The following is a 24,818-nucleotide window of genomic DNA, read 5'->3' on the forward strand; positions in this document are numbered from 1 at the left end:
GTTGGGGATTAAACACACCACTTTCTCAAGGCATTTAACTCGTGTTATGTGCCTTTAAGAAAATATGACGTACATACAGTATATCTCATTCCCCAGTTGCGAGTCAAAGTGGCAGGAACTTAAGATGGCCTTCTATAGGGTCTCAGCATTTCCTAATGTGTTGGGAGCCATAGATTGTACCCACATTGGGATTAGAGCACCGTACTTGAGGGGTTATGTCTATGTTAATAGACATCACTATCACTTCCTAAATGAGCAGGTGGTCTGTGATGGTAACCTCCATATTCTCAGTGTGGTTACAGGTTATCTAGGATCTTGCCATAATGCCTATATCCTGCACCAGTCAGCACTATGGGAAAAGTTTGAAGGTGGAAACATGCTGGAGGGCTGTCTACTAGGTATATGGTACTTACTGTACCCAATAACATTTACTTGTGTTGTACCACGTATCTAAGTTTGTGACTGCAGGGCTCCAAATGTGCATGTGCTTAGACTCAACCACACAGTATGTTGCACAAATATTTTACAACAATTTTTGTGTTTTTGGAACCATGTTTATCTGCCAAAAAATCCTTCCTGTACTGCACCTTTAAATTGCTTCCAAGTGCACATGCTACTGTTCCTTCACATTCAACCTGCTGTAATAGGTATTATATGTAAACTGTTTTCTGACATGTTTGTTTTAGATTTGTCCTCTGAAAAAAACCCAGTTGATTCAGGATATGGGTGTCAAACCTGGCTCATGGTACCTCTGTCCAGATCACAAGGCATTCCACGGCATAGGCATACTAATCCTCACATCGCCACCCGCAGTGTGATAGAGTGGACCTTTGGACTATTGAAGAGCAGGTTCCACTGTTTGATTGCTGGGGTGGGATCCTACTTTACAATGTCAAGAAATAGGTGACATTATGAATGCCTGCTATATGCTCCACAACAACGCCCTGGGATAAGGCCACTCTGATCTTGGCGGCATTGTTATGTAAGGCCACTGTGGCTCTTTACTGACTGTGTTCTGACTGTTTCCTAGCAACTAGGATGCTGGCTGCTATATGCAGCAACTCACCTGTTTGGAATACCTCGTTACCTGACCCCAGCCTGATGACTCCTGCGATTGGTCTATGTCCATTTCATTAGGGATTCTGGTCAGTTCCTGCCTGTCGCTGATATTGCTAAGTTTCTGCACCTAGTGGATGGTCACGCGGTTGCTGCATTGTGCAGTTTCCTGATCCGGTACCCTTGCCAGTGTGCCCTAGTCCTGTGTCCTGGTATAATGCCATTATTATACCTGCATCCTTAAATCCTGCCTCAGTCCTCTATGTGTAGTGTAGTCCTTGCCAATGCTGCTCCTGTGTCCTGCTGGATTCTGCCCTGTATTCGTGTCCTGTGTCCATCCCAGCTCCTTGTCTGTACATTGCCAAGACCCTCCAGCTTACCTTCCGTGTCACCTCCAGTCTATGTCCAGTCCCAGCGAGTTCCTGTGGATTCATGCTGCCGGTTCAATTATATCAGGTCCTGGTTCTACTACAACTCCAGCCTGCATCCTGAGTAGCTGGCATGCTACAACCCAGTCCGTATCCTGCGTAGCTGGTTCAGCTATACTCCAGCTAAAATCTTGAGTAGCTGGTCTTGTTACAATCCAGATTTGTATCCTGTCTTTCTGAGTCTGTACACATCCAGCCTGTGTGCCTGTGGTTGCCTATTGGAGCAAAACATATTCACCCCACCTGTGTCTGTATTGCAAGTCTGCAGTTTGGTCTATCACAGTTCAACCAGTAAGTCTCCCAGTAGCAGACTCCAGTACACACCTGCATCTGTTTGCTCCTACTATTACCATTGCCTTGCTGTGACTCCAGCACACATCAGCTCCAGGTATTTCTGCAATTAACTCTTGCCTTGCCTGCTGCTAACTCCAGGTTAATTACCCTGTGAATCCTTGCCTATATCATGAGCACCATCAGCGAACTCTAGGGGACTCATGCAAATAGTGCAGGTTCATACCTAACAGGCATAGGGGCATACATAGAGCAAGGAGGCTAAGGGCCTGATTCAGAACCGTTCGGTATCTGCGTACGCTTGCTAGATGCGTATGCAAATTTGTCAAAGTGACGCCACGGGAAGCGATCACTCGCCAAGGCATAAGCACGCCCACCATGTCTTAGCGAGCGGCCACTTTGTGTATGCGTACACCCAATCGCACAGGCAGAGCCGCCCACCAGCAACACGTCATCTCCAGGAAGTGTATTAAAACATTGGTACATCGAGCACCATCGGATGCGAATGCAGTGCTTAAGGGAGCTTTACCCTACCGCAAGCATTGCGAGGAAATCAGTGTAAAAAAATGGCAAGTGACATGTACTATGACACTGCCTGTTAATTATGCACGCCTCTAAAATGGCGTTGAAACACCCAGGCACACCTGCGTTCGCATCTCCAACCCCCCGTTATTAGTGTTCTGCCCCTGTTACCATCCACAAACTGCCTCTCCTGTTACTCATTACCCTGGGCTGCCTTTGCTGGGCGAGCGAGAGGGTTGCGAACGCAGTGTGTAGTTCACGCACATGCAGAACGAAGCGTGCGCATGCGCAGAACATCGGGCCACTTGCGAATGCACAGTGCGAGCAAGCGGCTCTGAATCAGGCCCTAAGCCTGCACCATCTGAGGACATGGAGCCTGACTCATTACGGATCGCAACTGCGAATGCAATAGCGATTACGCACGTAGTTCAATTACGATAGTATGCTAATCCATTGCAATCGCTATGCTGTTGCAGCACTAGACAGGGACACCTACCTTACCTTACACACATCCGTAATCCTTAGCAAGACTGCGAAACCATCGGTACCATCGGAGCCTCACGCACATGCACAAGCTCTGACCTTACTCAGGAATTGCTAACCTTATCGCACGCTATGAGTACACAAGCTGCATACAGCATCGCAGTGGATAATTTATGCACCCCCATGCAACCGCATTCAAACGCACTGGCACGTCTGCGTTTCGCCGACCACCCCCCAACACCTCCCACAAACGGCACTTCCTGTCAATCACTCTGCAATGGGTCTGCGTAGTCTCTGTGATCGCAGTCCCGATCACAATGGCTAGTTTGCGCACATGCACTGCGATGCATGCGCAGTACGCAACAATCGCCCAATTGCGTGCATATTAGCAACTGCGATCCTTGCTGAATCAGGCCCATGGTCAACACAGAGAGGAAGATGAGGTTCGTTAGAGGATTATACTGCAGTACTGTACTTCACATGTAAGTTTGTGGTAAGGTAGAAGTGAAAATGGGGATATGTAACACATTTATGGGTCAAAAAATATATTTATCATGTATTTACATTATAAAGGGAAAGTATATCAACCCATGTGAGGTGCTGACATATACAATTTAGATACTGCAAATGGTAAGTGTATTTAAATAGTTGACTTACCAAACAAGCTGTGTGTTGTGTATTTAGATTTACAAAAATACCCTGTACATTTGTCAAATTTGTATACACCCATATGACTTATCTTAGTTTTGAAAAAGTAACAGACAAAATTCAATATGCAATCCAAAATTACTCTACACAGAAAAGTGATAAATTTTTTTTTACTTATAACAGAAAAAAAAACATTACTTGTTTGGGTGTCTGCTACAGTATGTTTGCCCCTACCTAGGCCTTTAGCCAGACCACAACGATATTGCACATTACGCCTTGGGTGACTATTTAGTGCTAACAGTGGCGTAACTTCACCCCAGGTGCCCGGGGGCAAGATAAATGTTGCTGCCACCCCCCCAAATTAAAATGTACCACCCCCCCAGCACCTATGCCAGCCCCAGCTGCCGCTCCCCTATGCAGTTCCCCCGGTAGTGGTCCCCCTGTGCAGTGCCCTCTGTAGAGGTCCCCCTATGTAGTGCCTCCAGTAGTGGTCCCCCTTTGCAGTGCCCCTGTAATGCCCCCAGTAGTAAACTCCCTGTAGTGCCCCCAGTAGTAAGACCCCAGTAATGCCCCCTGTAGTAAGCCCCCAGTAGCAAGCCTCCTGTAGTAAGCCCCCAGTAATGCCCCCTGTAGTAAGCCCCCTGTAGAAAGCCCCCAGTAATGCCCCCTGTAGTAAGCCCCCGTAATGCCCCCTGTAGTAAGCCCTCAGTAATGCCCCCTGTAGTAAGCTCCCTGTAGAAAGCCCCAGTAATGCCCCCTGTAGTAAGCCCTCTGTAATGCCCCCTGTAGTAAGTCCCCTGTAATTCCCCCTATAGTAATCCCCCTGTAATGCTCCCAGTAATGCCCCCTGTAGTGAGCCCCCAGTAATACCCCCTGTAGAAAGCCCCCAGTAATGCCCCCTGTAGTAAGCCCCAGTAATGCCCCCTGTAGTAAGCCCCCAGTAATGCCCCCTGTAGCAAGCCCCCTGTAGTAAGCCCCCAGTAATGCCCCCTGTAGAAAGCCCCCAGTAATGCCCCCTGTAGTAAGCCCTCTGTAATGCCCCCTGTAGTAAGCCCCCTGTAATGCCACCTGTAGAAAGCCCCCATTAATGCCCCATGTACTAAGCCTCCTGTAGTGAGCCCCCAGTAATGCCCCCTGTAGTGAGCCCCCAATAATGCTCTCTGTAGTGAGCCACCAATAATGCCCCCTGTAGTGAGCCCCCCGTGAGCGCACACACATACAAAAAATAATATACAAAACTTACCTGAAGCCCCGCTCCAGTGCTGCTGCTGCCTTCTGTCCTCGACGCCCGCTCCTCGGAACTATGGGAGTGATGTCATGATGTCACTCCCATAGTGCATTGCGGGACCCGGAAGTGGAGCTCAGGAGTGAGCTCCGTTCCTCCGGCTACTGCCGGGGGGAAAGAAGGAGCCAGGTGCCCGCTGGTAACACACTCAGCGGGCACCCGGCACATAGGGGGTGCGACCGCACCCCCCATATTGACGCCGCTGGAGGTGGAGCGCCGATCAGCGGTGCTCCATCTCCTTAGCAGTGCCCGGAACGGCCCGGGGGACAATGGAGCCAGGTGCCCTCTTAAGGGCTGGAGCCCGGCGGCAAATGACTCCACTGTCTCCGGGAGTTCCGCCACTGAGTGCTAAGGTTGGTGGGGTGGTTGACTGACTGCTAGCAGTTGATGTGCTAGGACCTGCCAATGTCTGTCTTTGGCAAAAGCTCTTTGTAGGCTGATAAGCTCCTTAAAATTAACCTGAATGTTTTGGAAAGTATCCAATGACTGTTTTTTTTTTCTACCACAGTTGGGGTGGGGTGGGTTGAGGTGTGGGTGTGGGATGTGGCTGGGCCTGTTGCCATTCTTGTGTGTCCTCAATGTTTGGTACAGGGAAATAAGAGAAATCTCGGGGACCTGAGCACAGGTGGATTGGAAATCATCCAAATTTCAGAATTACACAAAACAGTGCTAAGCAATCCACTATTAAAGAGATATTATTTAGAATTAATGGTCACTCATGTCGGGGTGCTCCCCTGAGAGTACATGTGCTATAGTCAAAGAGAAAGAGAAAAAGGAACTCTCATCCTTCTGGGGGCACTCTTGGACAGCTTAGTAAAATATAACTTTTATTAGTCTATTAAAATAGCCTTATGACAAACAACATAGAGTTTAAATAGTGAGCGTTAATACAGCAAAAATATTAATTATGTATATGCTGTAATTTTTCTGAGTGTCAATACTCAGTGATATAGGCAGCAGTCGTAATCCAATAAGCAAAAGCTCTCCCGATTAAGTCAGTAGAGAGATAAGCCTATAGCACCCGGTGATTACTCAATCAATTGTAGGGCATACTTACCGACTTTGTAAAGTTATTTTCCGGGAGAGGACTTGCTTCTGGCCAGTTTGTGGGGCGGGGCCGGGCTGTGAATGTAATTAAGTCCACCCCTTTCCCGGAAAACTCCATGATTCGCGGGTCCGCAAGTAGGGGGTGGGGTTAGACGATGCAATTTGCTTCGTTTAGCCCTGCAACCTCCCTACGGACCTGCAAATTCTATTGCACTCACTTTGTGAGTGAATCCGCTGTGTGTACATGATTGCAAAACAATCGCTGCGCATGCGCAGTACGGCTTTCATGCATGTGCAATGGCTAACAATCACTCAAACTCATCGTCATTGCGTGTGGATCTGAATCAGATCCACTGTCACTGGTCACTGCAGCTTTATAGCTCCCAATAGTATGTAGTCATTATGTCAACATTCAGAATGTCTACATAGTCAAAATGTTGACAGTGAAAATGTCGACAGTACATGTCCGTGTTAGTTATTAAACACTGAAAAATCAACTGTCAACATGCAAAAAGTGTGAGTCTTAAAATCCTATGATCGCTCTAGGTGCTCACCTATAATTATTTTTCAACAAGTTTCAACAAGCTGAGAGTTTATTAATATTTCTGTAAATCTAATGAATATTTAAATAGTGTAATAAGCAATGATATCATGTATTTCATAACATTGCAGAGAATGAGCTAAGTATTTCCTCAAAGTGTGCAAAAAAATGTTTATCCATCCAACATTCATAGTAACGTCACTAACAGTGCGATTTTATTTCTCTACAGTGTCATCCAACCTATGAATCAAAAGAATTCGCAATGCTTGGGCTACACACTACATATTTCATTTTGATGACATTACTTGGTGTAAAGAGTAAAAGTAATTGTAAGTACCATTAAAGTGGAAAAACCCCAAATACATTTGTTTTGACTCGGGATAAATCAGTGTACACATTAAGGGGCCTATTTATCAAGTTTTTTTGTTCATAAACTTATGTAGAAACTGCAGTTTCTGCGTAATTTTATGGTTTGTTGCTATGCACTAATAGCATTTCACAGAAATCTCTGGCAGAGAGCTAATTAGTACTGCAGATTGCAGTCCCCATTATTATCAATGGGGACTACGATATGACCCCTATGACCCCTAAGAGAAGCTTTTCAGAGTGTGGCCCTGTTAGTTTACACCACTTTAAGCCTACGGAGGCTGTACATGCAGGAGAGAGATCTTCTGATCCCTCTCCTGCAGCCTCTGTCCTGCAGGGGAAACTGATACTTTGCAAATGCGCAGTATCATATTCCCCCCCAGAGGATCTTTCACCAATGTGCTAAGACTCATATAAATTACCAGGATATAACTCGCAGGGATCGTGGTTATCGCAGATACTGTCCCTGCGAGTTCCACTTGGTGCCTGATTAAGAGATGTACACTAACCTGATGGTTAGCGCACATCTCCGATTGTTAGAGGACTGCAGGATGTGTACTGCGCATGTGCAGCCCTCCATTTTCGACTCCGCTAGCAGTGCCTTGACAGGCTGTGGCGCTTCGTGTGGGAAGCAGAGTGGGGGTGCTTCTGGTCCCATTTTCCGGGAGGAACAAAGCCATGGTCTGCATCAGTTGACACAGATTTCCTGGCCTCACAAGCTGCCAGTACCCGGTCAGGCTGCGGTAAGCTTCAGCTTAAAGGGGGAAACCATCGCGGACGATGGTTATCCCAGGCTGCAACCTCGATCGCAGCATTGGGATTGCAGATGCAGCAAGGAGGTGTATGTTTTCTACAGACACCTCCTGCTTCATTTGCATTTTAGATGGATGGAATTGCACAGCCGCTAAGTATCTCTGAATATGTCCCTTAGTACATACAAATATGTCCTTCCTCATCTATCCACCTTGCGTTATGAGTCATGTTGCACAGGGTGCATGAGAGCCGCTGACATTGTAATATAGCATTTCCTATACAGATACAACTGCAGTCGCATTGCATGGCAAATAAGATGCATTTGCTGAGCAAAAAATATGCAGGAAAAGATGATCGGCATGAGTAAACTCGCTGGGGAATATGCGCGGCTAGAAGGGCTGGATAACGCGTCTGCAGCAGCAATGACTGAGGACTCATCTGTTGTGGGGATAATTTAATCAAAGATGAAAATATCCGCAGCACAATGGATACCTAATAATCCCAGCAGTTCCACGATTATTAATACATAGACCCCCTAAATGTGGTAGCAGCAGTATGATATTATGTAAATTAAATGAGATGGGGGTGGGGATTACGTTTCTGAAATATGTATAATTACAAAATAATGCATACTTATTGTTCATTTATTTACAGTACATTGTGACATCTGCTAAGGAAAACTAGCAAACCAGTTTGTTAATGACCAAATCTCTCAATCATGCATATTTGAAAACAGTAACAGGTGCAGAGTTTTTAATCAATAAATATTTGAATGATGCATGTAGATTGAACGGTGAGGGATAAATACAAAAATTTTAGCTGGAAAAAAGGGGGACACAGATAACCAGAACATTATATGCAAATACCACAAGTTTCACAGACAGTATACTAATAAACATAATAACAAAACATGGGAGATCTAATATACAGTACAAGCACAAAATGTTAAATGGAAAATCATAAAATTCACACAAATATAAAATAAAATGTATAAATACGAGGTAGAGAAAGCAAACGCAGACATGAAATAGGGTAAAAAGTTTGAGAGTTTACAATCTAGAGGGAGTGTGAACACAGGTACAACAAGTATGAGCAAGTGGCATGAGTTCCTGGATGTAGGCAATAGTGAAAATGTGGGTTTTAGGAGAGCACTTAAAATATAGCATTTTGGGTAAGAGTCTGGTAGGGCAAAGCAGGGAGTCTCTGAGATGGGAGTGAGAGGTAGAGAAGAGGTGCATGTCAGAGGCAGGGTGGACAAATCAAGCTCTTGATGAGGTCTGAATTGTATGGAGGGGAAACAGTGATGAGGGCTTTGTGATGATGATGATGATGAGCAACTTACATTCTGGAGGAAATAAGAAGTTAGATTTGCATAGTGGTGCAGCAGATGAGAAGCAGTGGGAGAGGAAGATTAGCCAGGATTATTTGGGACAGGTGTGAAGAAACACATTAGTAAGTTCCTTGGGTCGGAATGCCATTTTTAGGGGTCTCACTGCATTTCTCATATACACCAAGCCCCGGAATGCGATACATTCCAGGGCTTGGATGCGGTGGGCAATGCCATCTTCAGATGGCATTGCCCAATAGAAGCCTGTGGGCTTCTCTTCATGGACTCCCCCCTGGGATTGGATCACTCTCAGCACCGCCCATGCCACCCGTCCTTCTGCACATGCACAGAAGGACGCCAGAGGGACTTCTGGGTCGTAGACCCTTTTGCAAAGGACAGCTCTTACTGAGAGAGCTGTCCTTTGTGATTTTCTTCATGCATACCGGCTTAATTATTGCTGATATGCATGCGAAGAGTGGCGGGATGTATCACATCCCAAATAAAATGCGCCATGCATCCCGGCTTGGTCTCTGCAAGGATCCCTTACCTGGACCCCTCCGGCCGCCTTTCTACCTTTGCCACTATTAACTTTGGTCTACCACTGCTGTCCGCCGCAATTCGGTTAAAGTTACTGCCATCCAGCGTCCCAGCAGGCTTCTGGCTTACTGGTGATTTACACCTGGAGAGCAGCAATGACATTATTCTGGCGGGTGATCTCCCTCTCATGGATCAGCGCTGTTTGCAGATCTAACCTGGGGTCTAGTCTTTAAGTTTTGGATTATGGAATTGTTACGTTTGACTATTCGGTTCGGTTTTACCGTTCATCTCTAGTTAAGAGGCGGTGACCCGGCAAATGCATATATCAGGTCACCTCACTAAGTCATAGCGGCAGCAGCAGGGGCATCGGCAGTTAATAGGTGTTGACCCGGCATATGCATATGTCTGGTCACCTTACAAATGGTGGCGGGGGTAGGGCAGATCGAGGGTGTACTGGGACAGTGGGCAGTCAGAAGGAAGTGACCAAGCATATACATGTCGGGTCACCTCACTAAGACATAGCAACGGCAGCAGGGGGCACCGGCAGTTAATAGGTGGTGACTTGACATATTTATGTCTGGTTACCTTACAAATGGCGGCGGGGGTAGGGCAGAGCGAGGGGGTACTGGGACAGCAGGCAGTCAGAAGGAGGTGACCCAACATATGCCTATGTCTTGGGCTTCTCTTATTGGCTGTTGTCACAGAAGGGGGCGGAGAGAACAGGGAGAAGGGACGAAAACAGCAGTCTTCTCTGCTTTTCTCCTCTAGCAAGAATGTATGAGTACATTTTCTACCAAGAGATTACCATGGACCTGAAGAGTAATATCTTATAATACCTTTGATATATTTTATTGCAAATATCACAGGATAATTGCTACATACAGTACTAAAATCTCTTTTGTGACTCTAGTCTTGTGGATCTAAGTTAGTTTTATACAGTATATACAGTGCTCGGAGTGGGGCGGTATACGGCGTTATGACATACCGCCACTTCCCGCCACCACTTCATTTTTGCCCCATTAGAAAATGTACCAGTGCTAGGATCACGTATGGGAACTCAGCGCTGGAACAGCGGCATTGCATGGAGCTGTGTCTCACTGGGGACGCTTCTCGGCGGCGGCGCTGGAATGGAGTCAGGAGCCGAGCTACACTGACTGCTGCAGTAAGCACCGGCCGCCAGCCAATCCTGGCTTGCAGACCGGCTGCCAATTAAAAGGGGTGGCTTTGATTGGCTCGGCCCGCCAGCCAATGAGAAGCTGCCAAGTAGTAGCTTCTCATTAGCTCACGGCTGGCGACGGGTTTTTTTCCACTCAGTTGGGAATCACTGAGTACCACTGCTGCTCCTGATTAGCCAGTGTCAGCGTGCAGCTCACAGCAGTGTGCCCGATCTGCAGGCCCCAGCAGCAGGGACATTACAAGGCATGGTGATGATTATACAATGCACGGCTTACCATTCACTGCCGACACATGAGAGGGAAGGGGGGGGTGGAGATTCAGTTCCAAACCCCTACCTCTAAATTCCCACTTTGAGCACTGAGTATACTGTATATGTATTCCTTTATATGTTTTTAAGTCTGTAAACATTGGTCATTTTCATCCTAAAACATACCACTATAACTATTTCTATTTATCTAGATTAATTGTGACTTAATGCTGCAGAACAACCAATTTATTTTTTCTTCTTTTATTCAAGTGGTTCCACCACCTCTCAGTATCGGCTTTGTCGCAATTATTATCCTTGCCACATTTCCCTGTTCTTTTCCCTCAGCACCTGTGGTGTTTTTTTTTTCATAAGATTAGCCTCACCATTTCATTCTGGATGAATTGTTCAGGTGAGAGGAAGGCCGGCTAGAGGAGGTTGCAGTAGTCAAGTTGGGAAATAATAGAGAATAGACCAGAGTTTTGGTTGTGTCAGAGAGGGGTGAATTGTGACTATGTTAGCTGAGGTGAAAGGCCTTTGAAATGAGGGAGGAGATGATGGCATTGGGTGTTGGTAACATGGGAAAGTGTGATGTTGTTGACCATGTGGAAGACTGTAGAAGGGCTAATGGGCTAATGACATTATTAGGTAATGGGAAAGACGAGGAGTTCCATTTTGGAGATATTACGTTTGAGGTAGCTTTGAAACGTCCAGGTGGAGATAGAAAAAAACTCAGTGATAGAGAAGAAGAGAGGTTGAGGGAGGAAAGGTAAATTTGGTTGTCATCAGCATAGAGGTGGTAGTTGAGGAATGTGAATTCAATGCACAAAGAGGTTTAGAGTGAGAAGGGCAAGGGCAAGGGCAGAGAACAGAGCGGTTTCAGTGGAGGGAAGAGGGCTGAATCCAGAATAAGGAGGGCCGAAAATAGAAGTTGGGTTGAAAAGAAGACAGATGAAAAGTAATTTTATGCGACGCTCAAGCATGTTGTGATAGAGGAGCAACCGCAAACATGAATGGGGAACTTATTCACTCTTCAAATAAATAAACATATGCAGTATTTGGAATAATACAAAAATGTTTGTTTAAATTGTGTTGAAAGATTAAAATATTTAAAAACATGATTTATATTAAATTGCAGACCTTGCATGCTATGACACACACTGCAGTTGTTGAAAGCAATGCTGGGGGGGGAAAGACCCCAAGTGGGAGAGTCCCCACTTTCTGAGGATTGCCAGCCCTGGGCTGTCCAGTTTGGAGCTGCATAATGCATTGGCAGGAGGACCCCATGCTTTGTGTCTTCCTGCTGTGGCATTACCACTCCAGCTGGTTCAGCCTGGTGCTGTTTCATGGAAAATAGGGGAATCTCATGCCTGGTTGCCCCAGATTTTCCATGACCAGACCAGGCTAAAAGTTCCAGGGCTGGTTATGGATTTAATGGGGGATCCATGCAGTTTAAAAAAAAACAAAAACGTTCAGTCCTTAAAACCCCTAAGAAGCATGCATAGATCATAATTATCTGTGCCTGCTTCTCCTAAACACAACTGCCTCAGGCAGGTTTATTATTTGGGTGCATTGTATGCAGGTCCGACCCAAGCTTAATTTTTTTGTAAAGCAGAAAAAGATTTTGATGCCTAGTGGAATAAACACTCATATTTATTAGAGATGTGTGCAGACCCCCATGTTTTGGTTTTGGTTCTAATTCAGAACCACCCTCAAGTGTTTTGTTTTGGATTTGGTTCGGTTTTGGATTCTTTAAAAATCTATTAAAATCTATTAAAAAACACTGATAAAAACTGCTATAATCATGTAATTTGGGCCTGCAATCCAAAACCTATGTACTGTTTTTAAATCAGAGTTCCAAACTGACAGCAGACCCAAGCCAAGACTCTGTTCCATTCTGAACCCCAAATTCCTAGCTGGAACAAGTTCAGGTTTCAGGTGTGTTCGTATTTCATGTAAACTGATCTGCATATTTTTTATATTTATATGTTGTCATCGCATTTCATTAAATTTGAGCCTGAAACTGATCTCTTCGCTTATTAAAGATGCATAACCGACATAAATAGTGCTCCCCTACCCTTATCTCACCCACACTCTGCTCCCCATCCAACATATTGCTTCCTCGCCATCCTACATAGTGCTTTTTCTTCACCCCTTCCCACATAGTATTAGGTTTATATTCCCCCTCTATGTCCACGTGGCTGGTAGGGAATGACGTTGGACAGTAACTGATGACGTCAGGTTACAAATACTGAAGGGGATCTATACACTACCCTTCTCACATAGTGCTTTTCCCTTCTCCCATCCCATATAGTGGGATCCCCTACCCCACATCCTACATAGTGCTTTCCTCTCCCCATACCCTACATAGTGCTTTCCCCTCCCCCACACCCTACATAGGCTATACCTTCCCCCATCCTACAAAGTGCTTTCCCCTGCCCTCCATCCCACATTTTGCTTTTCCCTCTCAATATTTCACAGAGCATCTACCTATCCCACAAAGTGCTTTCACCTGCCCCCACTTCCACACCCCAGTGTCCTCCCAGGCAGGCTAAACTTACCTGTCACACTTGCAGGAAAGTGAAAGGCACCCATCCAGGCCAGGGCTGTCTTCTGGCTGTTCTGCATTGCACCGTCCTTTCTCTTCATGTCTGAGTGACAACGCTGCCGGGAACTGTACTGGCTGAGCACTGGTTTGGGGGCAGGGCTGCCTGATGACTGCCTGAGAGATCCAATGTCATAAGGCAGCCCCGCCCACACCCCAGTGCTCACTCCTGACCAGTCCCCGGTGGCAGACTACTGCTGATGCTGGCCAGATCCCCAGTGCTAGCCCTGACGCCCCTCTCCACCAAGGCTATATTGTATCGGCCCGGGTGCCGATGGCAGTGACAACCTGCCCTTGGCCCAGTACACCCCTTTCTCCTCACTGTTACTCTGTGGATTCCAGCGCCATTCACAGGACGGCATCCTACTTGGCCGCGTACCCGGCGTAATGGTCGGACCGGCCCTGATTGTATGTTGGTTTTAAGTGAATTTTGAGTCAATTTTCAAACTGACTGTTAATTAATGAGCGATTGCTATAGTCTTTTATTACAGAGTATTGATGTTTTCTTCAATGGTCTATTGTAGTCTAAAGTTGGATGTTTAGTCCATTTTGAGTCGGTTTTGGCTTTAGTAAATCTCTGATTTACAAAATAGACTTAAAATCACCTGAAAATCAAAATCAGTCCTTAGTAAATATACCCCATAGTCTCAATTGTTCATGCTCCAACTATTACACTCCAAAGTCACATTCTATCATCAACTTCATCTATTTCAAATTATTCATATCCTCCTATAGCTACACTCGATCTTCAAACAATCTACGGTAATTTCATGACTCTCATTTCCACCCAGTCTTCTTTTATTATAATATTGAACTAACATTTTTGTCTCTATTTTTACATTAGTGTTTGATGTTCAGTGCGAATACAGCAAAGATGTTCAGTGTGGGAAAGATGTAACAGTCACATGCAACCTGAATTACCCATATTCTGAGGCCACACTGCTAGAAGATGATAAACCTAAAGTAAACATTTCACTTCTGAAAGGAAATTGCTCAGAGGATAACATTTCTATTGGGATATTCGAAGACAAGATGAAATTGATTATGACTATTCACAATATCAAATTTTCCAGAGCACCAAAATATGTTCTTTGGTTTAATTCATTAAATAATGGATTTCGTAGTGAACGTCTTCAGATTGGAGTTATTGGTAAGTGGAGGACGGGTGGGAGAATAAGTACCATATACATATAGTGTATTATTTTATTTTTTAAGTAGTGCCATCAGAGTACCCAGCATCTAACAAGGCCAGAAGTTACAAGTACTGTATATACCTTAAAACTAAAATTGATTCTAGGAAGAAGCTTCCCTTTATGGTGAATGACGCAATTACTCTAATTAAAATTGTAAAAAAAACTAAATACCTTTATCTGCTGCAGCATTCTCCTCTCTACTTTGCAATCTAGGATTTTCCAGACTATCAGTAGACATTGGCCCTGATTCAGAGCCGGACGCTCTGACCAGAGCGCTCGCTCTGAATCAGGGCCCACCTCCATAAATATGGAGCGTCCTCCTGGTCACCACCCATAGCATATACGAGCATGCAGGATGATGGTCGCAATGGTCTTGACCATCGCGACCATCGCCACTGCGAGCAGAAGCCTGCGGTTGAGTTTCTCAACCGCAAGGCCAGGAGTGATTTTGGCTCTATCAGAGCCAAAATCACTCCCACTGACATCACTAGTGATGTCAGTGGGGCCGGCTTCTGACGGTAGGCGTTCCCTTGGGAACGCCTCCGTCTGGCAGGCACGCCACCGGCACGCCCACCAAAGGGGGCGTGCTGTCAATCAACATCGACAGCACGCCCCCTTTGATCAGACACTACGAGCGAAGGAAGCTCCAGCCGCTCGCGAGTGGGTCTGAATCAGGGCCATTGTTGGTGCAGGAAGGAGAGGGAAAGGGACAAGCTTACTCTTTGTAAAACTGCGGGGGCCCTCCCAGGCTATAATATCTAGCCTCCCAGCTAACTCATCTACATGAGTAGATCAAGGACTACCCTTGGAAGGCTCCCAGGCACTTTCTGGGTGAACAGATAAACCCCTCTTTAAGGCACAGGTCCTCCTCACATGTCACATTTGTCTTAGAGTGGCTTATTTTATCTATATCTTTTGCGCACAAACTGATCAACAGTGTTGGACTTAATCCTGAAACGCCCCTTAGTGTAAATTTTAGGAAGATATGTGGGCAGTCATTCATGTAAATGAGGTTTGCTGTTCCTCCCCTAAATCATTAGGTCTATTTATTTGGTTACACATATACAAAAGAGACCATAATATTGCTGTAGGAATTGTGCACTTTCCGCTGGATTGAAAACCCCTTTGGATTTGCATGAGGATATCACTACTATTGACTGCTGACCCCAGTGGTGCTTTATTATAAATGAACAGCTTGTTCTCATAGAGTTCTATTTTGTTTTCTGTTTTTCAAATCTAAACATCTGCAGGAAAATCTTCCACCTGAAAAGCGTCCTGGTGAGATCAAGGATTATCATTGCCGTTACTTTATTCAGTGTTTTGGGACAATTCCTGGTGCAATATTATGGTCTCTCTTGTATATATGTAATTTCCATATGAGTTGCTGACTCATTGTTGCAGACTATTTGCTGCTTTGAAGTGTAGCAACTAAATTTGTGTTCTGTATTTCTGTCTATTCAGTGGCGTAAATTCATTCCAGATGCCTGGAGGCAAGTTATCATTCAGTGCCCCCCCCACCCCATGAATATGTGACTATGACTGCTGCCAGGGAGGAGTGTGATGGAGAGTTGTGGGTGAGGGGCAGTGTCGGACTGGGGCATGAAGGGCCCACCAGGAGAATGCAGTCATAGGGGTGGGCACTAAGGAATTTGCCACTCTCTGAAAGGGGTGTGCCTAACCACGATAGAGGAGTGGCCTACCAGTAGAGTCATAGAATACTATATAAACAAAAAGTGGACAAATAATAAGCAGTAAAGGCCTGATTCTGAGTCGCACACGATGCAGATGACATTGACATACAACAGATTCAGAGCTTGACTGCGGGAGCATTTACTGTCTTCAGATGGTGTTTGTTCCCACACCTCAGCTGCTTCACTATGGGAAGGATTCCAAGAAGTGAAGAGGGATCCATTCGCATCCCTCTGCCACTGCTCGGCTCCTACCACCGGAAGTTGCGTATGCGTGAACCCAAGTTCACACATGTGCAAATCAGACTCAGCAGTGCTAAGTATCACCTCTACTAAAGGGGACAGCTGATTTTCGGACCAGCTGTCTCCGCGCCATGGCGCAATGTTGAATTGCTGACACTAGCACCGATATTTAACATAATGAATAGGCCCCTGAGAGAGGTATAGGGGATAGTGACAGATATAAGGGACACTGAGAGAGGTATAGAGTACAGTGATAGATACAGAAGGCACAGAATGATGTATATGGGACACAAGAGATAGAGAGGGGGGTGATAGAGAATTTAAGAGACAAAAAAACCCTTGACATTGAAAGAGTGATAGGGAACATAGAGGACACAGAGAGAGGTATAGGGGACACTGAAAAATATATAGGGGACACAAAGAAATAGAGGACACGGTGAGATATAGGGGACACTGAAAGAGGTATAATGGACACTGGCATAGGGAACACTGAGATAGGTATAGGGGACACAGAGATATGTATAGGGGACACAGGTATAGAGGATACATAGAGGTATAGGGGACACTGATATATGTATGGGGGATAGATATGTATAGGGAACACAGAGGTATAAGAGACATAGAGAGGCATAAGAGATATAGGTATACAGAACACTGACATTAGTATAGGGGACACACAGGTATAGAGGATACAGAGGAATATGGTACACTGAGATAGGTATAGGAGAAACACAAATATAGAGGACACAGAGAGGTATAGGGACACTAAAATATGTATAGGGGAAATACAGGTATAGAGAATACAGAGAGGCATAGGGTACACTGAGATATAGGGGATAAATAGAGGTATATGGGATACTGATATAGTGGGCACAGAGAGATAAAAGAGACACTGAGGGGTATAGGGGACACTGATACCATTATATTTATACAGGGGAGTCTGGGGCCAATGATGGGTTACAGTTGGATCAGTACTCACTGTAGTCAGCCAGGAGAACCACAGGAACAGTCAGCTGGAAGAGTAGCAGACACAGCCCCACAAAGAATAAATGACTCCCATGAGGCTGCACTGCTGATGATCACCACAGGTCAGAGGAGCATGTGATGAGCTCCTCCAATCAGAGCTCAGCACATGCTCCTCTCACCCACCTGCAGTCTCATGGGATTTATTTCCCAGTAGTGCATTGCCTCGGTCCTCATTAGCCCACCTGTCACCTGTAGCCACCAGCAGCTAGGTCAGTCAGACAGTACACAGACAGCCTCTAACCTGGCCCCTCAGTCACTGGGTGCATCCCCTGCAGCAGCCTGGGCTGAGCTCCTGCCCTCACTGACATCACCACTGATTCTGCTAAATGGAATCAGTGATGATGGAGCCCGCAGCATGCAGCCCCACTTTAGCGCTGAAGTATCCACAGAGCCCGGCATGTAACAGAGCCACTGCTTAACTCTCCCAAGTCCCGGGCCACTCTCCCTGCAGTGACAGTCAGTGACAGCCGCCGTTGCCTTGCAGTATCTGAGAAGACCGAGACAGTCTCGGCACTTGGCTCCTCAGGCACAGGGTCACAGACAGTCACATGCTACATGACGTCCGTGACCTGAGACCATAGAGTCCAGACATGGAGGAGTAGCGCCGCTGATGCTGATTGGAGCTCAGCCATGGCTCCTCTGTTTTGGAAGTTGTTACTAACTACTTAGAACAGCTGCCAGTAGGTCATGGAAAGGCTGGGACCTGGCTGACAATGGTGTAGGTGCCCCCTTCAGGGCTGACGCCTGGCGGCAAATGACTCCATTGTCTCTGGGAGTCCCGCCACTGTGTCTATTTACTTGGTGCTGCCTTGGAGAAAACTATCAACAAAAATTAGTTATTATTACCAGGGGCTGGATGGCATCCAAGGCTCTTTACTTACAGTCTTGGACAACATTTGTTAATGCTGCGAAAAGTCAGAAAAGATTTACATACAAGTGCAGGGAAATAGTCCATAAATATTGCTTGATTAGGTCCTTCTGGTGCAGGTCTCAACTTGCACTACTGTGCATCCTCACCTTTAGACTTCTGATTGTGGAGGGCCGTCTGGAGGGTTTTCCTCAGTTGGATACCTCTTTTGATGTCCCTACTCCTCCCACTCCCATTTCCCACTTAATGTTTCCTCTTCAGGTGGAACAATAATCATTACAGTGTAGCATTATGGTTTTTGTTACTATGTAATGTATTAATGAAAGCAGTGTGGCTCTACCTAGAGAAATTGCCAAGTACAGTAATATGTTACCATGATATGGTATTAATTCATTTTTGATACAAAATATACTAGTAGGATCTATTGGGTGACCCCAAGTTAATTTATTGTTTTTTTACATGTTTAACTTCTAGGTGATTATTATTTTCATGTGCGTGCTAATTTGTTATGTTTTCAAAAATCTTTTTTAAAAAAAACTTTGCTTAAAAAAGACACGTACAAGTCAATAAGATAGTTGAAATTTGAAATGTTGCATATCTGAGTACAAAGGTTTCTTAAAAGGGGGTGTTCACCATCAGAGAATCTATTGTCCAATTTTGTGTGTTTGTTGCCCTAAGATATGAATAAATATAACCTGGAACACAGGAAACAAAGACAAACCAAAAATCTGTGGAGCGCTTAATCAAGGATCTTTAGGTGATTACACAGTAACTGACATACAGAGGAGACTGCCAAAGCCTCCTCTCAACAAAATGCAAATACAAGTCTGTCTGCGCTGATGTTCACCAAAAATACAATCAAATGATCAGAATTAATTCATACAATTATTTATTATAAAATACATAAAAACTAGAACTGCAGTTCCTATACTTTTAAATATACAATCCGCATAATACACTAATATACTGGTAAAACATAATTCCAACAAAGGGATTTATGAAAGTGATGATAAATGCATAAATGATGTATTTCTTCCTATGGAAATAAATGTCCGTGGAAGATCCTGTTAAGGAATATTTATAATAAATGCGTACTTAGCTGTCCCAATATCCAGAAGGGAAAAAAGCCCACAGAGATTGTCTTATAAATACAAAGCACTCACCGCTGCCCCATTGATTATTTGTTGTTTTTCCAAAGAGGTGTCCCACAGAGCTCCTATAATATAAATGAAGCTGGGCTGACTGCAATGAAAAGACACAGCGTGGTTTGCTCCGGCAATATTGGATACAATATAGCCGCTCGCCGTCAGTTAATACCCAAATGAGATCTGATTGCTCTGGCAGGTTCTCAGCTGTGCTAGCTGAAGTGAGGAAACACAATGTGATGTACTCCGGTACTTGTGCTTGCAGTGTGACCGCTCACCATCAGCACATTTCCCAGGAGGTCTGAATGCTCCGGCAGGCTCTCAGCTGTGAGCACATGGACGGGGTGAGTAGCGGTGGATGGACAGTTTGCGGCTGGAAGAATAAGCGCTGATGCGGTCTCTGGTTTGTATCGGGATCAAGTGCAGATAATAGTTCTCTCCCTTGATGCGTTTCTCCCCTCTCACAGGGGTTTTATCAAAGCCCATCCATGTGCACACAACTGAGAGCCTGCTGGAGCATTCAGAAAGGCCTTCAGCTAGCACAGCTGAGAACCTGCCGGAGCATTCAGATCTCATTTGGGTATTGACTGACGGCGAGCGGCTATATTGTATCCAATATTGCCGGAGCAAACCACGCTGTCTCTTTTCATTGCAGTCAGCCCAGCTTAATTTATATTATAGGAGCTCTGTGGGACACCTTTTGGAATATCAACAAATAATCAATGGGGCAGCGGTGAGTGCTTTGTATTTATAAGACAATCTCTGTGGGATTTTTTCCCTTCTGGATATTGGGACAGCTAAGTACGCATTTATTATAAACATTCCTTAACAGGATCTTCCACGGACATTTATTTCCATAGGAAGAAATAAATCATTTATGCATTTATCATCACTTTCATAAATCCCTTTGTTGGAATTATGTTTTACCAGTATAATAGTGTATTATGCTGATTGTATATTTAAAAGTATAGGAACTGCAGTTCTAGTTTTTATGTATTTTATGATAAATAATTGTATGAATTAATTCTGATCATTTGATTGTATTTTTTGGTGAACATCAGCGCAGACAGACTTATTTTGTAACACAGGAAACAACTCTGAATATATAATGTACAATTAAGCAAATACTTATGTAAGACTACCTCATTACCAATTCTGAAGTGTAAAGGCCCACACACGGTGCGATTTTTTACACAATTTGGCCATTTTTAATCGATTGGAACAACCAATCGTGTAAAAAGTGCCGTGTGTGGGCATGATAACGACGCTGATGCCCGCTTCCGCTGTTGCTGATCGTGGTCGCTGATCAATTAAACCTACAGAAAGATATCAACCTATCTTTCACGATTTGGCACACATGGTTTCGTGTGTGTACAATAAGCGATGCGATGGACGATTTGTCGTCACTGATCCTGGCCACTCCCGTTCTTCATTTTGTGCCAGACGACGAGGACGATGGAGAGAGCTTCAGTGTGCATCGTGTGGAGAGATTTGCTTCTTGTTTCGAGTGAGTATACATAGCACCTATATTCCACTAATTAAGCTCTCCCATTATTTAAATTCCAACAGATGCATCGTGAGGTTGTTTGCTGCAAACGATATACCGTTGACAATTTGCAATCGTTAACGACCCATCTATATTGTTTGGTTGTTTGTACGATCGTCCCATTTGTTCAGGATTTCAAGGGAAATCGCAAACGACTTTGAATTGTTTGCAAATCGCACAGTGTGTAGGGGGCCTTAAGTTTGTAGTAATGAATCAAATGCACTACCAGTTAAAAGATATAGACTCCCCCATTTTTATTTTGAAATGCAAGCAATTAAAGTGAATAACCTGAAATGTTGGTTAAGAAAAAAGATAAAAGTACATTTTTGAGTTATAAAAAGGTCCTTTTCATGGAACAAATAATGGGTTAAGGACTTAGTTTTCTTCACCAATTAAAAAGAATGAAGCACCACAAGTGTACTAGATTAAAATAATAAACAGCGCTATGTACATATAAATATAAAATGCATTTTATATTTATATGTACATAGCACTCTGTTTATTATTTTAATGGTCTATTTATTAAGCAGTGTTAGGAGACAAAGTGAAATTAGATAAGGTACCAGCCAATCAGCTCCTAACTGTCATGTCACAGGCTGTGTTTGAAAAATAACAGATGGGAGCTTATTGGCTGGTACCTTATATCCTTTCACTTTGTCTCCTAACACTGCTTAGTAAATCGACCCCTCAATCTGTCATATTTATACGGAGCTGCTGAGTCACTAGCACAGTGCATATTTTATATTTTACCACAAGTGGACTACTGAATATTGGACGGTCTTATGAAATGATAAATCAAAATTTTACATTGTTGGTTCATTATGCAGGGCTTTTGTATGCTATTGAGTAGACAAAAGAATGGTTCCTCAGTGTGTTCGATTTATTTAATAACACCCAGTGTTTTGCTGTTAAAAGCATTACCCTTTTAAATTTAGGGATTAAACACACAAGAAAGCAGTGACCTGCTTAGTAAATAAACCCCTGTGAAACTACAGATGTGTCCTCATACACCTAGGGGTAAATTTACTAAAGTGAGAGTTTTTAGAAGTGGGGATGTTGCCCATAGCAACCAATCAGATTCTACTTAAAATTTAACTTGCACCGACTAGAAGATAATAGCTAGAATCTGATTGGTTGCTATGGGCAACATCTCCACTTCTAAAAACTCTCACTATAGTAAATTTACCCCCGTGTATCTATACGCCATACGGAATGAGAGGCCAGCACAGCTGAGAGGTGCCAAAAGGAGTAGCATACCTTATATTTCCGAAAATTTAGCATCTCGTTCGCATCACAGATGCAGTGAAATACCACTTACAGTGTACTTAAGATGCTGGGCTGTGACTTTAATCGCATAGAAATTATTTTAAAACACATACAAAGACACAGGTGAAGCACCATGGATTTTGGCGTGAGAAAAATCTGTGGCCACTTGCATCGGAAGACCTTCTTACACAGATTCAGTCGCACACACAGATATACAAATGTCGCACATCAAATATCATTGCAAGCTAGCGATGTAGTTGTCTCGCCCCCAGTTGTTTTAGTTATGCAAATAAGACGCACATTTTGAGTGAGAAAGAAGCTCAGCGCAGCTCAGTGGCACAAGACCTGGTGCGCCTGGAGGGTCTATTTGGCACAAATTGAGCAGCAATGTATGAGGACACATCTGTAAGCATGATGGGCTGGGGCTCCCGAGTTGGCAACTAGCACAGAGTGAGTGGCACCCTGAATAAAAAGAGTAACCACTGCATTTTGGAGCACCATGTAATACCATCTGATCTATGCCTAGCTGGCCAAGGTGTACTCAAACAGCAAGATAATACCCAAAACATATCTTTAGACTACAGTATATCAAAACTACCTTTGAGGTAAGGAATAAGATGGTAGCTTGAAATCATGGAATGGTAAATTTACTAAAGTGAGAGTTTTTAGAAGTGAGTTTTAAAAGTGACATTACCCATAGCAACCAATTAGATTCTACTTAACATTTAACTAGCATCTTCTAGAAGATAATAGCTAGAATCTGATTGGTTGCTATGGGCAACATCACTTTTAAAACTCACTTCTAAAAACTCTCACTTTAGTAAATTTACCCCTTACACTCCATCAAGCTGGTTTGGGGTGAACTGGACAGAAGGTTAAAAGCAAACGCAACCTACAAGTGTGACACATTTGTGGGAACTTACTGTATGCAACAGTGTTGGGAAGAAGTTCCCCAACAAAATGTAATTTCCATTGTAGAAAGAATGGCATGAGTGGGAGCAGCTTTTATAACCGCAAAAATTTAGATGCCTTTTATTTATTATCCCCAATTGTTTATCTGTTCTATGCTTTACTTTTAGTGTACATTGTGACTTTAGACTTTTCACTGGTAGTGTAGCAACAGAAGATGTCACCATCTCATGGGTGTAAATGGTATTCATGCATATCTGGAAGGCATTGTCAAGGGGAAAATAAGCCTCTAAAATATTTAGCCAGTTTTACTATATTATAAATGCACTTACAGGACATCAGTGATTCAAATGTCATACAAACTCACCCAAGACCTCTAACAAATAAGATATCCTAATTTAACCTGATGAAATTAACAGCGTTCTAGAAATACTGCTAAATTCTTACCCAGCACTATCCCCCTTTAGAGCAGCTTTGTATGCCATGAAAATTAGTTTGATTGATTTGAGATTTCAGTTATTTCTTGACAGTGTATTCCAGATATATACAGGCACCCTAAGATACAACAAGTGACTTACCTGGTATATAAAATCCCGAGCAATGTACAGACTTGTGTTGTATGAAAATTAACAAATCTGCCACATAACAGAATTTTCTGAAGGTGGACTTGCACCGTGCATTCAGTGTTTGTAAGTTAATACCTTTTTTTTTTAAACTCAGGTGTTTGTAACCCAGTGCTCGCCAATGGAAATGATGAATTGAGATGTAAAAGTGAAACAACCAAATTAGATCCAGGATTTAAGATGATCACGTCTCTGAACAGCACAAATGACAACCGTAAATTAGAGATGTGCTGCTCTGTGGTTGATGAGAAAGGGGAGAATAAAACATACATCCCCCAAAGTGGAGGTTGGTTCAATTGTTTTCTGCTTATTGTGTGACTATAATGAAGTAAAATAATACAGTATACTGTAAGTAGCGTTGAAGAAAGTTCAATGACTACCTGGAATGTTATGTTGGCCACACATACACAGATATCCAAATTGGCCCACTATCGCCAAGTGTATGGACCCAAAGCAATCAAATGAATACATGACCAGTCAGTTCAAGTACCAAATGGTTGGATCTGTTCAACTTGGCCATCAACGTACATGTACAGATTGGGAACTGATCTGGTTCTTAGTGCTTGGGCATCTATATGACTTTTGTAAGATTTAGTGTTTATCATTAGGGGGCCTATTCATCATCACTTAATTTTTATAAAAGCAGGTAAAAATGCACATTTTCACCTGCAATTGTAAAAATTAAGTTATTGGGCCATTCATTCAGAGTGTAAAGCAGGAGGTATCACAAATATCTCTGTGATATCCGGCTCCTTCCAAGGGACATCGGGGCTCCTGTGCTCATGCGTGACCTATAGGTCACGCATGCGCACTAGCGTCACTGCTCCGAAAAGTGTAGTGAAAATATGCACTGCTCTGATTTTTGCATCAGTGGTCTCCGTGCCGCAGCAATGGTGAATTGCTCCGGCGTCCATGGCAAGTTAGAATGTTAATTATCAGGGTGATGAATAGACCCCTAGTTATTAAAAAAATTTTTTTTATGTTTTATTATATTTTAAGGTC

The 24,818-nt window shown here is 43.9% G+C and overlaps 1 protein-coding gene across 1 annotated transcript in view; it reads left to right on the plus strand.

The window, feature by feature from the left end:
• The window catches only part of LOC148542530 (uncharacterized), an 83,003-nt gene that overhangs the window by 41,610 nt on the left and 16,575 nt on the right, over positions 1 to 24,818 (plus strand). The window contains exons 3-5 of the mRNA XM_088468486.1: positions 6,531 to 6,630; positions 14,154 to 14,459; positions 23,914 to 24,102. Coding sequence (XP_088324612.1) covers positions 6,564 to 6,630; positions 14,154 to 14,459; positions 23,914 to 24,102 — 562 coding nt within the window. The 5' untranslated portion in view covers positions 6,531 to 6,563. The remainder of the gene's footprint in view (positions 1 to 6,530; positions 6,631 to 14,153; positions 14,460 to 23,913; positions 24,103 to 24,818) is intronic.

The sequence above is a fragment of the Taudactylus pleione genome, unplaced genomic scaffold (assembly GCF_031769625.1).
Source record: "Taudactylus pleione unplaced genomic scaffold, aTauple2 ptg000012l, whole genome shotgun sequence".
NCBI classification, from domain to species: domain Eukaryota; kingdom Metazoa; phylum Chordata; class Amphibia; order Anura; family Myobatrachidae; genus Taudactylus; species Taudactylus pleione.